Below are 15,492 nucleotides of genomic sequence, written 5' to 3'. Positions count from 1 at the left end.
ACACCTACTACATGGTGGGGTCCTCCTAGCACAGCTGGGTGAGCACCCACTCCACGCAAGCTCCTCCCAGCCCCTCACTGCACCACCAGCCCTCAGGTCTGCAAGGGGCTGGGAAACCCGCTGGGATCCTTTGCAGGAAATCACCAATCTGGGATTAAAAGATTTCTGCTGGTGGGGGTGTAAAAAATAGAAAGTAAGTGGGTTTTTGTTTCTAAAACCAAAGGATGTGGGTTTAGGTGCTGGGAAGCACAAAGAGGGGGTGTTCTGGCATTGCAGCATCACCAAGAGATAGGGGATTTCCACCAAAACCACGCAGTGGGAGTGAATCCCCCCCCCCCCCCCCCCCGCATCCTCCATGCCTGCTGCACCTATCCAGCATTTCAGCTTTTTAGAACCTCAAATGACCTGTTGCAACATGGGAAGATAGTTTCATCCACCAGGCCCCCCAAGAAGCCCTTTTCCCTGCCATGGGCAGCCACAGAGTGAGCCAGAGCCTGCTTCCCTGAGTCTTCTGTGATGCCCCAAGCACAGCACATGGAGCAGCATCCTCAGAGCTGGGAGCAGGACACCAGAGCAGGGCACATCCTCGGCACAGGTACCCCAACCACGGGCTGAGTATGCTCAAACCATCTAGTGATGCATCATTACTACATCAAGTTTTGCTCTTTTTTGTGTAAGAACTATAATTTAATAGCCCAGGGTGGGAGCAGAGAGACGTGAAGAGGCATGGCCCCACTGCTATCCTCACTCACATCACCACTGGGTAACTTTTCAAAGCCATTAATGATGTCCTGCTGCTCTCCTGCCACTGCTGGGTGCTCTGGGGCCAAGTGGTGCTTGCAGAGCCCCAGAAGACCCCAAAACATTGGGAATATGCAGCAGGAGTGTCTCCTTCTCCCCACCCTGCTGCCTTGCCCATCCCTGCCTGCACCACAAGCAGAGCTGCTGGAGACCCTGCCCCAAACTTCCCTGCCATCACTTGTCTTCAGTCACCATGTCCCTTCTCTGCTTTGTTTCCTCACTGGCATGTTAGGAAACAGCACTGGCCAATTTCTGCACTTCATAAACCCCAGCAGCACCAACAGTGCACCAGTGATTAACAAGCGCCCTGCAATTCCCGACTCATCAACTTTATTAATTTTGCATTCCTGTTTCAAAGCCTCCCCCCACTGCCGCCTTGGCCCGAACCATCCGTCTGTCCACCCCATGCATGCCCAGGTGTTTGGTGTTGCAGCTGGAAGCCCCTGGGGAGGCACCCCCAGCACCCAGGTGGGTGCTTTGCCATCAGGGTGGGGGCACCCCCAGGTTCTGGGTACCTTTTGGGGGCAAAGCTATGGAGCAGGGCAAGGAGAAGGAGGAGGGCAAGGGCAGTACAGCAGGAAGGGTGGAAAGACAGAGAGAAGGCGATTGTGGGGAGGAAGAGGAGGCAGGCAGGGGGCGTTACCTGTGACAAGCGTCCGACCTCCAGGTAGAAGCAGATGATAAAGGCGTTCCAGCCGACCCACAGCACCAGCCACACTGCGTACTGCCAAGAAGAGAGCAGCTCAGGGCATGCCATGCTAAACAGACATCCCCAGGTCCACCCCCCCTTCACCCTGCTCGCTGGATTCTGCTGATTCCACAGGGATTTGGGTTTGGATACATGAGGGGACCTGGGACTGAGCCATCCCTGGGGTTGATGCTGCTGCACCCAGATGTGGGGAGTGGCATCCATGGTTGCACTTACCATCATGAGGTATTTGGATCTGTACTGGATGGTCCCGAAAATACCCAAAATAACGGCCATGATGTGTAAAAAATTAGCCAGGATAGGTGCCCACTGGTAGCCCAGGAAATCAAAGATCTGCCTCTCCAGCGCTGCTACCTGCAACAGAGCAAAGGAGGGGTTGCAGGTATTAAGGCAGGGTATCAGTCACCGCAGCAGCTCCCGAGATGCTAAAGGCAAAGAGAAGCCAGCAATTAATGGGAAATCCCATGGATAATTAGTTGCAATAGGCTGAAACATCTGCATGATGCATTGGCTGGCAGTGGGTGAATGCATGGTGGCAAGCGAGGGGTTATTAAGAATATTTGGAGCTGAGAAGGGGAAAGGAGGGAGATGCCAGCTTGTCACCCCACCAGCACCCTCTGTGTCTCCGTTTCCCCACTGTGCAGGTCTCAAGCACTGCTGAGAATCACCCTCCAGGACACATTTATCCCTGGGCTCAGCTTGTTCAGGGAAAAATCTCCTGCTCGGGTCCCCTGGTATTTTGCAAGTGATTTTTCTGCCCATCCTCACCAGTTTGTCACATGCCTTCCCATTTAACACCATCGGGTTTTGATTGCCGTTATCATGTGTAATCCATAAATAAGGATGTGATGCAGCTTAGTGAATTGCATGCCATGCAAAATTAGAGACGGTAGCTGATGTGATCTGCCTGTTATCCCAGCGCTTATTTATGGCTCTATTTTGCTACTGGCTCGGGGTCTGTTATTCTTAATTACAGGATTAGCTTAAAGAAAGGTGGTAGCAAAGGTGAGGTAGGAGCACTGGAGCACTCGCCAACAGTTTTGAGTTAAAAAATGGAGATTTGATGAGGCTATGTTTTTTTAGGGAACTTTTAGGGAACCTCTATGTGTGTCTGATGCCACAGTCCCCAAGGGCATGGGGACAGGGCTGCAGTGAGCTGTGTCTCCAGCAGCCTTGAAAACCAAAGAACCTCTTTACATTTATCTTTTTGACAGCCCAGCCCTGTCTTATTGCTTTTTGAGATGCCCCAGATTCACGTGATAAACCCTGCAAGCTCCAGGGCCCCGAGTCCTCCCACAGAACTGTGCCTCAGTTTTCCCTCCCAGTGCAATGCCTCTCACCCTAGTGGAGAAGTGGGAGTTTATCCTGAAAATTGCAGGAGAAAATGGGTTTTACATCCCTGCCTCTGTTCACTGGCAGCTCCCCACTGTGATCGGGATTCAGCGGGGCTCCATCCTGGTGCTCCCTGAAGCTCCCATGGCGGGTTATGGCCGTGGGGCTGCCCCAGGGCCCTGCAGCATCCCTGCCTGGCCAGCCCAACTTAACATGTCCTAATTACAGGGGGGAATAAATGAGGTGGCAAAAGTCTTCCCTAAGTGTTTCACGAGGATAAGCCAGGGCTAATGCAGCTGCATGTGCAACTGCCAGCTGTGCCTCTGTTTCCCCATCCATAAAGCATCACACACTCGTTGAATTGGCTTAGTGAGGGCTCTAATTAATGCCTGTTTTAGCTCAGCTCCATCCTGCCAGCAGGTGGAAGGCCAAAGGCAGAGCAGAGGACTGTGGTATCCCATTCCCTACTCTACCCCCGGGATAGGATCTACTGGACCTGTGCCGGCAGGAACCTGGTTTCAATTAAAGGCGATACAAAGCCATGGAGCAGCCAAGCCCAGGCAGCCCCTGGATCCACGGGGCCAGGGCCAAGGCTGTTTGCACTGAAGCTTAATTCACTTCCACGCTATTTAAACTCTCCGAGGAAACAGCCTTTGGAAATAGTTACAACCAGGCTGTAGATCTTTTAAATTGAGGAATGTAAATTATAAGTGATACAGGGAGTATGGTGCTTGGGGTTTTATAGCCATCCATCAATCTGGTGGCTGTTGACAGAGCTGCTTAGCAGGAACTAGATGCAAAGGCTGTGAGTTTTGGGTACTGGTGAGTCTCTGAGGTGAGGAATGGAGCTGGGAAGAGCCTCTGAGACCATCCCACAGAGCTGGAGAGATGGCCTTAAACCCATGTGGCTCCTTAATTCCAGCCCATCAAGCCAGGACAGGCTGCAGGAGAAGGAGCTGAGAAAAGCCTGGCCAAACTGAATCCTTCTTCATCCCAAGGAGAAGCAAAGTTAGGGATGAACATCCCAGTCTTCCCACAGACCAGTGAGGGCTGCTAATTGCACCAAAAAGCTTTGCCGGAGCTGCCCCAGCAGGTATAATGCTGCTCTGTGTGTGCCATTGTTTGACCTTATTCTCTCTGTGTGAAAAACAAATCTTGGTTTTTTTTCAGCCTTGTCGGATCCTGCTTAAGGTTAAGGAAGATACGGAGACACAGCACAAACACGGCGAGGCTGCAGCTGCAGCTCCCCTGGCACTCATCGCCTGCACAGCCCCAAGGGCAGTTCAGCAGCCTTATGCCCAGTTTCACGAGTGGGGAAACTGAGGCACAGCCATGCTCCAGAGGGAGTAGGGAGTGCGGATTTAGCAATCCTCACACAGGGCATTGTGGGGCTGAATGAGGACCACCTTCAGCTCAGGCTGATGCTCCTGCGCTTCTCACCGCTCACTTGCTGCAACCTCAGGCTGTTCCAGCACCTGGAGCATCCTCACCTGATCCTTTGGGGTTGAGATGCCCCCAGCAGCAAACTTCAAGACACCCAGGCTTTTCATGCAGCCATTGCAGCTGTTCATCAACAGTGGCCCTAAATGAAGCAAGAGCAGTGAGCAACTTCGGCTGCAGGGCTCATCATCACCTGCAAGCACAGCAAGGTGCTCTGCAAGCTCTCAGCACACTCCACAAGAAACCTCCAAGCAGCCTCGAGACCAGCAGCCTCCAACCTTCCCAAACCCAGGTGACTTGTAGAGCTCAGAGCATACTCCCCACAGGCCAGCCTTTATTAATGACTCACCCTCATTAATGCCTTGCTCTCCCCTTTCAGCTCTTACTGCTGCTCTGCCACTGAAGCCGTGATGCTCCTGTGGGTGTGGGACTAGGAACGACTCCCCACCCCACTGCTAATTAAGATAAACCTGCAACCGATCAATGGAACGAGTTTTAGGCTCCCTCTTAATTAAACACTCTCTAGTTTATCGATCAGGCCCAAAAGTTCCCTTTGCTGCAACTCATACCAATTAGTTGGGGGCAGGCGTGTGCCAGAGTCCTGCTAATTGAAACCCATTGCCTGCAATGATTTTATTTTAATCAAGAAATCAAAGCAGGTGGGATGTGGGGACTGGGCTCCATCAGTGTGGCAATCCCCAGGGAGGACTGCAGCAGGAGGGACACATGTGCAGCCCCCTGGGGACAGGGAGCTGCCAGGGCTCAGTCTGGGGCTCTGGGCAGGCAGAACCTGTGAGGCAGAGCTGAAGGAAAATGGGGTTTTTCAAGGGTGCTGGCACCAAATTCAAGTGGAAAGGAGTTCATCTGTTCCCAAATCATGCCTTGGGTATGGCATCTTCACTGTCTTCACGCCCATCCCATTACTCGGTGGGGTGTTCCCAGTTCTTTTTAACCCCCATGACAAGGATGGGAGCGATGAATGCCATGCTGGCTGTGTTGGGAGGATTGCACAGACACTGCGGAGAACCTTCCCCCATGTTCCATCCCCTCCGGATTTGGTATTTTAAGGTTGGGAGTCCCCCCTGCAACCCAGCTGGGCAGCATTGGGCCCTGGGAAGAGCATCCTCGATGCAGCACTCTGACACACTGCAGTATTAAACCAGAAAACTTCTTGCCCGGCACCTGCCATTTTTGCTCTTTTGGAATCAGAAAATCACAGGATGGGTTCAGTTGGAGGAACCTTTAAAGACCATCTAGTCCAACCCCCGTGTCATGGGGGGTTATATATAACCCTTTAATATATTGAAAGGCTGCAAGATGGTCTCCCTGGAACCTTCTCCTTTCCAGGCTGAGCAACCCCAACTCTCATCCTGTCTCTGTAGGAGAGGTGTTCCAGCCCTTGGACCATTTCCATGGCCTCCTCTGGACCCATTCCCACAGGTCGATGTCTTTTTGTGCTGGAGACCCCAGAGGTGGACACAGAACTGCAGGTGGGGTCTCACCAGAGGCCAGTAGAGGGGGACAGTCACCTCCCTCAACCCGCTGGCCATGCTGCTGGTGATGCAGCCCAGGATATGGTTGGCTTTCTGGGCTGTGAGTGCATGTTGCTGGCTCATGCCCAGCTTTTCGTCCAGTAGCACCCTCAAGTCCTTCTTGGTAGGACTGTTCTCAACTCCTTCATCCCCCAGTCTGTGCTAGTGTTGGGGATTGCCCCGTCTCAGGTGCAGGACCTTGCACTTGGCCTGGTTGGACTTCAGCCCACTCCTCCAGCCCGTCCAGGTCCCTCTGGATGGCATCCTGTCTTGCCTGCACATCAACTGCCCCACTCAGTTCAGTGCCATCTGAAGACTGGCTAAGGGTGCACTCCATCCCACTATGTCACTGATGAAGATATTAAATAGTACTGGTCCCAGTACAGACCGTTGAAGGACACCACTCATTACCTATCTCCACCTGGACATTGAGCTGTTGACTGCAGTTCTTTGGACATAGCCATCCAGCCAATTCCACAACCATATGACAGTCTACCCATCAAAGCCACATCTCTCCAGTTTAAAGGTGAGGATGCTGGGGGGACCTCTTCCTGCATCCCACACTCTGTTTCTGAGATAAACCCAACCCTGCCCCACTTGGTAACACAGCAGTGGACAGGCTGCCTGCAGGGACCAAGTCCTTCTGCCACAGTGAGATGGAGACCACATTAACAGAGTGGCCATGAGGTCCCAGCATGGCCCAGGGCCACCCCTTGTCCCAGTGTCTCCACCAGGGACAGGCTGGAGCCACCTCGACCCCCCCAGCTCACAACCCTGCCAGGGATTTACAGAAGCAGGATTTGACAGCAGACTTGTCACACCTGGTGGCTCTTGAGACTTGTCCAAACCCCACTTAATTACCACCAAAACCTAAGGGACATGAGGACATGGCCACCTGTGGACACAAGAGACCCCGGGGCACATGCGTCCAGGTGCTCAGCAGACCTGGCAATCGCGTGGATGATTTATCCATGTCCTCCTCCCATGGTGCCCAGGAGAGGTGACAATCGTGTCACCAGGGCCCGGGGGAAGGATGCTGGCCCAGCTGTGGCCCCCAGCCCCCCAGGGTCCATGGGGGGAGGTGGCAGTGCCCCCTCCCCATGTTCCATCCTCTTGCCTCAACTGCAATGAGGAAGACACGTCTGCTGACAGAGATGCATAAATATATTATTGAATCCTCAAAGCCTCAATAATTAACAGGTGGAGAGAGTTGGGAGCTTGCTCTGGCACTGGGCGGGGGGGGTTGGGTCTGCCAGGGAGAGCTGGGGAGGGGGCCAGTCCCTCCATCCTGCTTGATCACAAGATCACAAGCTTCTGGGTGGGGCCAGTCCCTCTGTCTCTCTCTGAGCCGCCCCCCCCCCGCCCTCCCCCCCCCAAGCTGCAAAGCCCCCCAGTTGCATGCTGGGCAATGCTGTGGGTGCACCCCTGCTGCTCACTGCATCCTCACTCAGCCCATAGCCCCCTGAGAATCACCCTGGAATGCAGTAGGCAGGGGGTCATGCCTGGGGACATGGGGCAGCAGCTCCCCCATCCCCCTGCTGCATCTCAAGCTGTGCCATCCCCCAAGCCTATGCAGTGATTTTTCCGGATGCGTGATTATGTATTTCATTGCTTTTAAATAAAAGTCCCATGTCCCCAAGGGGGAACCCAGACATCTGGAGCACATGGGGCACTGGTGATGTGTGCGGGGCACAGTGACACAGGAGTTCAGCCCTGTTAATTCACACAGAGCGACACTGGCTACCCTGTCCCTCTGCCCACGGGGACAGCCCCAGCCAGGCCACCACGTGCCCTTCCCTATTCCAGGGTCCTCCTGCTCACTGCCACTTAAGCTGGGCCATATGGGGGCAGAAAAAGGGGTTTGCACATTTTTACTACTTGGGCTAAAAAATTTGGGGGGACAACAATCCTTTTTGGGATGGAAACTCTTCCCATCTATTTTTTCCCCTTTCTAGGAAAAATTGGGGTGGAATATCCCCTTCCCTTGCCTGCATGGCCTGGTGAAGACGCTTGGAAGAGCAGTGGGCAGGTTTGCTCCTGCCTGCAAATGTCAGAGCTGCATCCTGGAAAGCTGGCAGCAGAAAAGCTGTGGTTTCAGGGTGGGGGATCATGGGGGGAAAATTCCCTAAGAATCCTCTTTTCCCCAGCCTCCACCACTGGGGCTGGCCTGGGGCAGCTGTGTGGTGAAAATCCCCAAAACCTGGGTCAATCCCCCGAGTGCACAGGGATGCCGGGCATGAGATGCCCTGGCAGGGTGAGGGCAGCAGGTTCCCTTGGGATGAACTGGGGTCAGGATTCCCAGATCTAGGCTGAGCCCAGGAGACGCAGCAGAGGAGGATGCAGCACATGGGTATTCACTGTCTGCCCATACACAGAGTCTGCCCACGTGTGGCCTGCCTGCACACACAGCCCACACACACAGCCTGCCTGCACACGCATGGTCTGCCTGCACAGCCTGCCTGCACAGCCTGCCTGCACAGCCTGCCTGCACGCAGTATCTGCACACACAGCCTGCCTTCATACGCAGCCTGCACACACACACATGGTCTGCTCACACACATAGTCTGCCTGCACACATAGCCTGCATGCACAGGCCCCCCCCCACACACAGCCGCACACACACACAGCCCACACATACACACACCTGCACACACAGCACGTGCACAGAGCACATGCATGGAGTGCACACAGAGAGCACACTCAGCCCGCACACACATGGACACACACACACAGAGCACACACACCTGCACACACACACCCCGCGCACACACCCACACACCCCCTGCAGCCTGTGCACCCTGCACCCCCTGAACGGGACTGGCTGAATGGGGGGACTCAGGGGCTCCCCACCACCCCAGCCCTTCCCCTGCACCCCACTAGCCCTGCGTGCAGTGGGGGGGTGCCCGGGCATCACATGCATGGGTGTGCCCATCACTCGTGGGTGTGCCTGTCGTGTAAGGGGTGGCAGTACCCCACAGCCCACACCGATCCCCAGTCACGGAATTTTCAGCAGAGCGGGAAGCATCCCGGCACAGCACCTGCTGCCAGCTGGGATACAGAACCCTGGGACCCCTCAGGGGACCCGGCTGTGGGGAGGGAGGGGGCAGCAGGGTGAAGCCCCAAACAGGACACCCTGCAGTGCGGGGGTTCTCCGCCACTGAAGTGGTGCACCCGGCATCCCCAAGAGCACTGGGGGTTGCTCCAGATTTTGGGCAGTTTGATGCAGCAGGAGCCAGAAGCTCCCCCTGGGGACAGAGGCTGGGAAAAAGGGGATTTTTAGGGGATTTTTTTTTCCCCATCACTGAAACCACAGCTTTTCTGCTGCCGGCTCCCCAGGGATGCGGCTCTGACATTTGCAGGCAAGAGCAAACCTGCCCATTGCCCTTCCGAGGGTCTTCAAGACATGCAGGTAGGGGAAGGGGATATTCCCCCCTGATTTTTCCTAGAAAGGGGAAAAAATAGATGGGAAGAGTTTCCATCCCAGAAAAAAAGGGATGTTCTCCCCCTGAAAATATTCTCTCTAAAGATCAAGAAGCTCTGACATACAGCTGCATTGTTTTTTGGTGTCGGAGAGGCCAGAGCAGGCAGTGCAGGCAGGATGCTTCTCCCGGCTGCCTGCTGCCCTTGATCTCAGCAGCAGCATCTGCGTGTCGGGCTGAAATAAACCCGCTGTCCCCTGCTCCGTGCTGTGGTGTGGCAGGAGCCGAGCAGGGCTTCATTACCCCCTGTCGGGTTATTATCCTTCAGCCAGGTGATTTCCTCCCGAACACCATATGCCTGAGGCTCGCTGGGGATTTAACTTCTCATTTCGCTGCACGTTGAAGAGATTTGGGGGTTTTATTCTGCCTCGAATTCCCCTCTGTGCTGGATCCAAAGATGCTGCGAGAGTATCGCTCTCCATGCCGCTGAGCCCATCCTGGTTGCTTGGGGCAGAAACGCCCTGTTTCTAGGAGTTTTGGATTAAAAAAAATGTTGGGGTTTAGGGAGAAAACTCCCCCCAGGAAGAGCTGCAGGGCAGGATCTGGCCTGCTAGTGGGATGCCCAATGGTGTCGGTCCCCATTAGGGACATTTCCCGCAGCCCCCAGGTCTCGGTGTCCCTGCAGCAGATGGAGCATCACTGGGGCTAACAAGCGCACGGGCTCCCACAGGCTGGCTGGATACTGCCCCCATCCCCAGGAGGGAAAGCAAAGCCCAGCTCCCAGCCTAGCAGATGCTGCAGGGCCACGCCCCCCCCCCAGCACCTACTCCTCTGCAAACTCCCTTTTTGAGGCAGTTTAAGGCATTTTGCTAATTTTCGCTCTGACAGTGCCTTCACCTGTTCGTGGGGAGCCCAAGGAGCCATTGGAGGTGTTTTCATCATGTGGTCCTCGCAAGCCGCCCATCTCCACTTAGGGAAATTGGCTGCGATTTCAATGAACGGCAAGCAAGTGAATTGACTATTAAGAAGGTGCAAACACCGCTGTGAACCCAGGGACTTCATTTAATGACTTGGAAACAAGTTCTTGACCTACTTCCAACTTGCAAAAGCCTTCGTGAAATCACAGAGGAAAAGAAATTAAAGGCACCGGAGCCTTGATAGCTCTCTGGTATCAGATAGAGATGAGCAGGATGCAGCCCCTGGCCAGGAAGATGCTCCAGGACTGAGCAGCCCCATTACAAAACATGGCAGGAAAAAAAGCATGGCACAAAAAAGCAGGGTGGAATAGGCACAAATCGGGTCCTTCCCCAGCTGTTACAACCCCTTCTTGATGCCAGTGGGTTTGGGAGGGCTCCTGGCCTTTTCCCAGCCTCTTGCTCCATCCCAACTATGGTATTGCTGGATTTGGGAGCTCCTGGCACATGGCTTGAGCATCCCAGATCTCTGGGAAGTGGCTGAGGGTTCTGGGGGCACAGGCAGAGACTGGGAGTGTGTGAGGTCCCTTGCCACAGCTCCCCAGCACCCACCATCCATCCTATGGGCTTCCCTTCCTCTCATCTATCTGCGCACACACACACACACACCGCCCCTTTCCCCCAATCCCCCAATTCCTGGTTATTTATTTCATTGTGCCGCATCTGGCAGCGTTGCCATGGGAACGTGGCAGCAGCCCCGGCTGGATGTGCTTGTCTAGACGCTGCGCCCCAGGATCCCACTGCCAGCAACCTGCTCCACAGGCTGGATACGGTCCCAGGGTGGGCTGCACCCCGGGGTGGGCAGTCACTCATTGCACCCATCCCCAGGACCACCTGGAGACCCTAGCACTCATACAGCTGGGTCCCCTCCAAGCCCTACACCCCAGATCTGTGCTCCTTGCTCCATCCATCCCTAGGGGTTCTGTACAAGGATGACTGGGAAATGCAGCCACAAGGTGGCTACTGGTAATACTACTACGAATATTACTACTAATATTGATGATAACAACAACAAAACAGCAAAGAATAATAAAGGATAAAGAAATAATAATTATAAAGATTATTATTAATAATAAATACCCTGAATATAGACAAGGGTTGCAAAGGGCCCTTTGCACAAGGCAGATTAAACCCAGCCCCCTCCTGCTTTGGTTCCACCACAGGGAAGAGAAACTGAGGCACGTCATGGGGAGATACCCCCAAACATCTGCAGTACTCTGAGATGTCACGAACACCGAAACTCAGGGCAGTGGGTGTTCCCATGCAGAGAGGGATGCTCCACCATCACCCCAGGCTCCTCATTTACACCCACTAAGACAAAGCCCTGAGCCACCGCTGGGCCTGTTGGCTCCCAGGACTGCAAGGTTTGGGTGGATTTGGGTCTCACCAGCTGCGATGGCCCCAGTAAGGACCTGCAGTGGGTCATTACCCTGGAGGAATTCTGACAGGTGGGTTTTTTTCCCAGCAAACATCACAAATTTCAAATTTCCCTGTTAGCAGGCTGGTTTAACCCTAATACAATATTACATCTATTTAATTTCAATACAAGATTACATCTATTATTTGCACTGTCCTATAAACACTGAAATGAGATTCTTTCCTTTCTCTTGCCTTCCAGCAAGGAAACTTTTCGATGCCAAGGGAAAGCAGAGGAAAGGGAAGCAGCTCAATTCCTCTCTTGCCCATCAGAGGTTGGCTCCAGAGCAATGCCCTCTGGCATGACAGGCTTTATTCCTGCAGGGAATTGCTCCCTCCCTTTGGGAATTGCTCCATCCCCTTGGGAATTGCTCAGAAGCCACAAGCCATTGAAGTGTCCCCAGAGAAGGGAGCCAGGATGACCTCATTAACCCTGAGCTTGTGCTGCTTTGCATCCACCCAGCCTGACCTTGCAAATGACCTTGACACAACCCAGGACCCTGAGGTCCCCTTGTTGGGGAGGACATGGGGTGGTGGCACTCATGTGATGGGTAAGGAGCGCCAGCAGTGTCCCTGGGGGGGAAATGTGCACTGGGGGCAGCAGCAGTGCCCAAGGAGGCACTTGCCATGGAGGGGAAACTGAGGCACAGGGCTGGAACCCCAGCGGGACCCAGCCATTCATTCCCGTGGGGCTGAGGTGCTTCATATCTGCAAGGCTGAAGCACCAAGGTCACTGGTGATGGTTGGCGAAGGGCTGATCCTGCACTGCCCGGGTGCTGTGCACCACTGTGCTATGCCTCAGTTTATCTGGAAAATTGGCTAGCCCTGCTCAGCACCACACCAGCGAGCATTTGCTCTCTTGGTCAGGGTGACCAGCTCCACCAGAGCAGGTCTGAGGAAACTAAGGCACAGAGGGGTGATGGAGAAGGCCAGAGGCTCAAGCCCTGGTGAGAGGCTGTGCCTGGAGGACACTCAGGTTGAGAGCTGCTCCGCACTCGCAGGCGCAGGGCTGGGACTGCTGGGCTGGTGTGGAGAGAAGGGGTTTGGACGGAGTCTTGCTGAATTACAACTTTTAGCCTAAGTTAAGCCACAAGAAGAAATCAAGAGAAGAGGCATGGGCAACGGCCAGTGACACAGGGCTGCAGAAGGAACAGGCACAGGGGAGCAACAGGACCCAGGGACAGAGCCTGGCCATGCCACCTCAGGCAGCCACGAATAGAGAAGCTGGGCTGTGGGCTGGAACAAATCCACCTGGAAGCAGAGGGGGAACTCAAGAGGCCATACAGCCCTGTGCCGTGCCTGAATAACCCAGCTGTGTATCTGGGATGGAGCGTGAACAGGGGACCCTGCTGTCCCATTCCATCCTACCCCACCCTACCCAATCCCATCTCATCCCATTCCATCCCATCCCATCCCATCTGTCTTATACATCAATCTCATCCCATCCATCCTATGTATCCCATGCATTCCATCCACCCAATTTCTCTCATCCATCCCATCCCATCCCATCCCATCCCATCCCATCCCATCCCATCCATTTTATCCATCCCATCCTCCCATCCTATCTCATCCAGCAATCCCATTCCATCCATCCTATGCATCCCATCTGTCCCACAGCAAATACACTCCCACCCTGGCCCAGCACAGATCCCTGATCCTCGGCTCGGCCTCAGAGGCACTTGCTGTCTCTGAACCATCAGCAACCATCCCCCTGTGACAGCTGGCTTCAAACAGCCTCTTGGATAAAGAAAATTGGGATTAATCAAGCACCTCAATTAGCTACAACAAGCTGCAGCTCGTCATCACACCGGAGACTCACAGCAGAAAGCACATTAGCAACATGGCCACTGAGAGGCTGAGAATTAATTAAAATAGAGCAAAACTCCTAAAAAAAATCCCAAGGAAATAGGGAATTGCTCAGACTGGGGGGATTTCTCCCTGTGAGTCTGGAGGTGCTGAGTGGAGCCACATCCCTGACCGAGCATCTCCAGCACTCAGCCAGCCAGCATCTCCTCTGGTTTGCCTGTGGGACGCAGTGACATCCCCCACCGCTCACAGAGACCCCACTGCCCACCCAGCCCCTCGTCCCGCTGTCAATGGGGCAAGGAATAACTGAGGCACTCGGCACTCAGTGATGATGGAGCCACCAACACACTGCAGCGGGGGACTGATCCTGCCCTGCTCCAGCTCGGGGGGGAGCTGGGGTTGAAATCGGGGGGATCTTGGGTTTAAACCTGGAAGATCTTGGGCTTAGATCTGGCAGATCTTGGGCTTAAATTTGTGGGATTGGGTGCTTAAATATGGGGGATCTTGGGTACAAATTTGGGTGGTGCACAGATACAGCAGACAAGACGGGGAACCAGGAGAGATACGGGGAGCCTGACCTCCTAAGGAACAAATTGTGGGGTGAGACACAGACAAATGTTGGGGCTGGAGAAGGGTGGGGAGAGAACAGGAGCTGGCCACTCCAGGAAAATCAGCTTTGGGCGATTGGAAAGCAGAGGAGCAGGACAACCCGGTCTCCAAAAAATTTGCACAAACCCACCAGATGCTGTGCCGGGTGGGACAGGATGGACCCTGGCCGAAACATCCCCCCCAGCCCGTGGTGGCCAGGACCATTTGGACAAGGATTAAGCCACAGGCAATTTCAATGCTAATTCTCTCAGTTAAGTTCTTTAGCCCAACATCTATGAGAAGCAAGAGATATCTTCCCCCAGATATCAAACAGTGACTCAAAGACATCATTAATATAATCCAAGGGGGGGGTGTTTATATATATATATATTTATATTTTATATATATATATAAAATCCAATTTACTGACTTATTTAGTGACACTTTTCATAATCAATTCTCCCAGGAAAGAAATACTGATTAAAGCCAAGTGCATTGCTATGGAAACCGGCAGTCCCTCCTCCCACTACCCGCAGGCTGGGAAGGAGAAAATCGGGTGAGGAAATCTGCCTGGTAACAACGCTGTTAATGAGCCAGGGAGCAAAAATAATCCCTCGGAGGGATGCTGCCGCAAAAGGAGCAGCCGGTAGCAGCCGGTGGGGAGGCAAAACCACACACAGCTCCCAAAATATTTATTTTTATGGGAGGGTAGAGCCGTTTCAGAGGAGGAGGGGATGCTCATGCATGCTAGAAGGATGAAAGGGGCATCTGGAGGTGGTACCCATGGGTGACTGTGCTCACCCACAGTGCCCTGTGAGCATGGGTGTTTCTTCTAGCACTTACCCAATTTTTTAGTCTTAAAATACAGGATAAAACCACCCTGAGACACAGATTTAAGGGATTCAGCTGCCCAGCAGCCTGCGAGGAGGTAGCTGCCAGCACAAAACGGATTTATGTAATAAACCCAGTGGTGTTCCCTCTCCTCGGGGTGATTCCCCAACCCACGGGCAGCCACAATGCCTGGTGAGGGGCATTGCTTCCTGCTGCAGGCAGGGCTGTCATGCCTGCACTCATCCCCAGGTGAGCGAAACCTCCATGGGGCAATTTATTTCTACATTGAATAGTGGCCCTGGGCTCCTAGAGGGTTTGGGGATCTCCTCCTGGCTGGATGTGTCCCTCCCCCAGCACCTGAAAGGAGACGATGCTTGAAGCACCCATGGGTGCTGGTAAGGCAAGGATAAATCTTCCATGGGCTGAATATAAAAGCGCCCAGGCAGTGGGAAGCAGCCGGTGCTGGCAGCGAGTGGCATGGAAGAGACTTGGCTGTTTCCCCAAGCACTCGAGATGCTTTTTGGGGTGCTTTAAGGAGCAAAGGGTAGGCTTATATTGAATATTAGGAAAGATTTCTTCACTGAAAGGGTGGTCAAGCATTGATCAAGCCTGACAACAGGCTGCCCAGGGAAGGTGTGGAGTCA

At 53.9% G+C, this 15,492-nt stretch overlaps 1 protein-coding gene across 3 annotated transcripts in view; it reads right to left on the bottom strand.

Annotated features, from left to right (window-relative positions):
- Nucleotides 1-15,492, bottom strand: part of NKAIN1 (sodium/potassium transporting ATPase interacting 1) — a 58,665-nt gene that overhangs the window by 20,231 nt on the left and 22,942 nt on the right. The window contains exons 2-4 of one of the 3 annotated variants that reach the window (XM_080381786.1): nucleotides 4,333-4,424; nucleotides 1,727-1,864; nucleotides 1,445-1,525 (exon numbers count right to left, since the gene is read on the bottom strand). In XM_080381786.1, coding sequence (XP_080237912.1) covers nucleotides 1,445-1,525; nucleotides 1,727-1,864; nucleotides 4,333-4,424 — 311 coding nt within the window. Of the gene's footprint in view, nucleotides 1-1,444; nucleotides 1,865-4,332; nucleotides 4,425-15,492 lie in introns of all 3 variants that reach the window. The other 2 variants (XM_080381787.1, XM_080381785.1) reach the window with 2 other exon arrangements.

The sequence above is a fragment of the Falco punctatus genome (assembly GCF_963210335.1).
Source record: "Falco punctatus genome assembly, chromosome: 3".
In the NCBI taxonomy this organism is placed as follows: domain Eukaryota; kingdom Metazoa; phylum Chordata; class Aves; order Falconiformes; family Falconidae; genus Falco; species Falco punctatus.
This window is presented reverse-complemented; position numbering and strand designations above follow the sequence as displayed.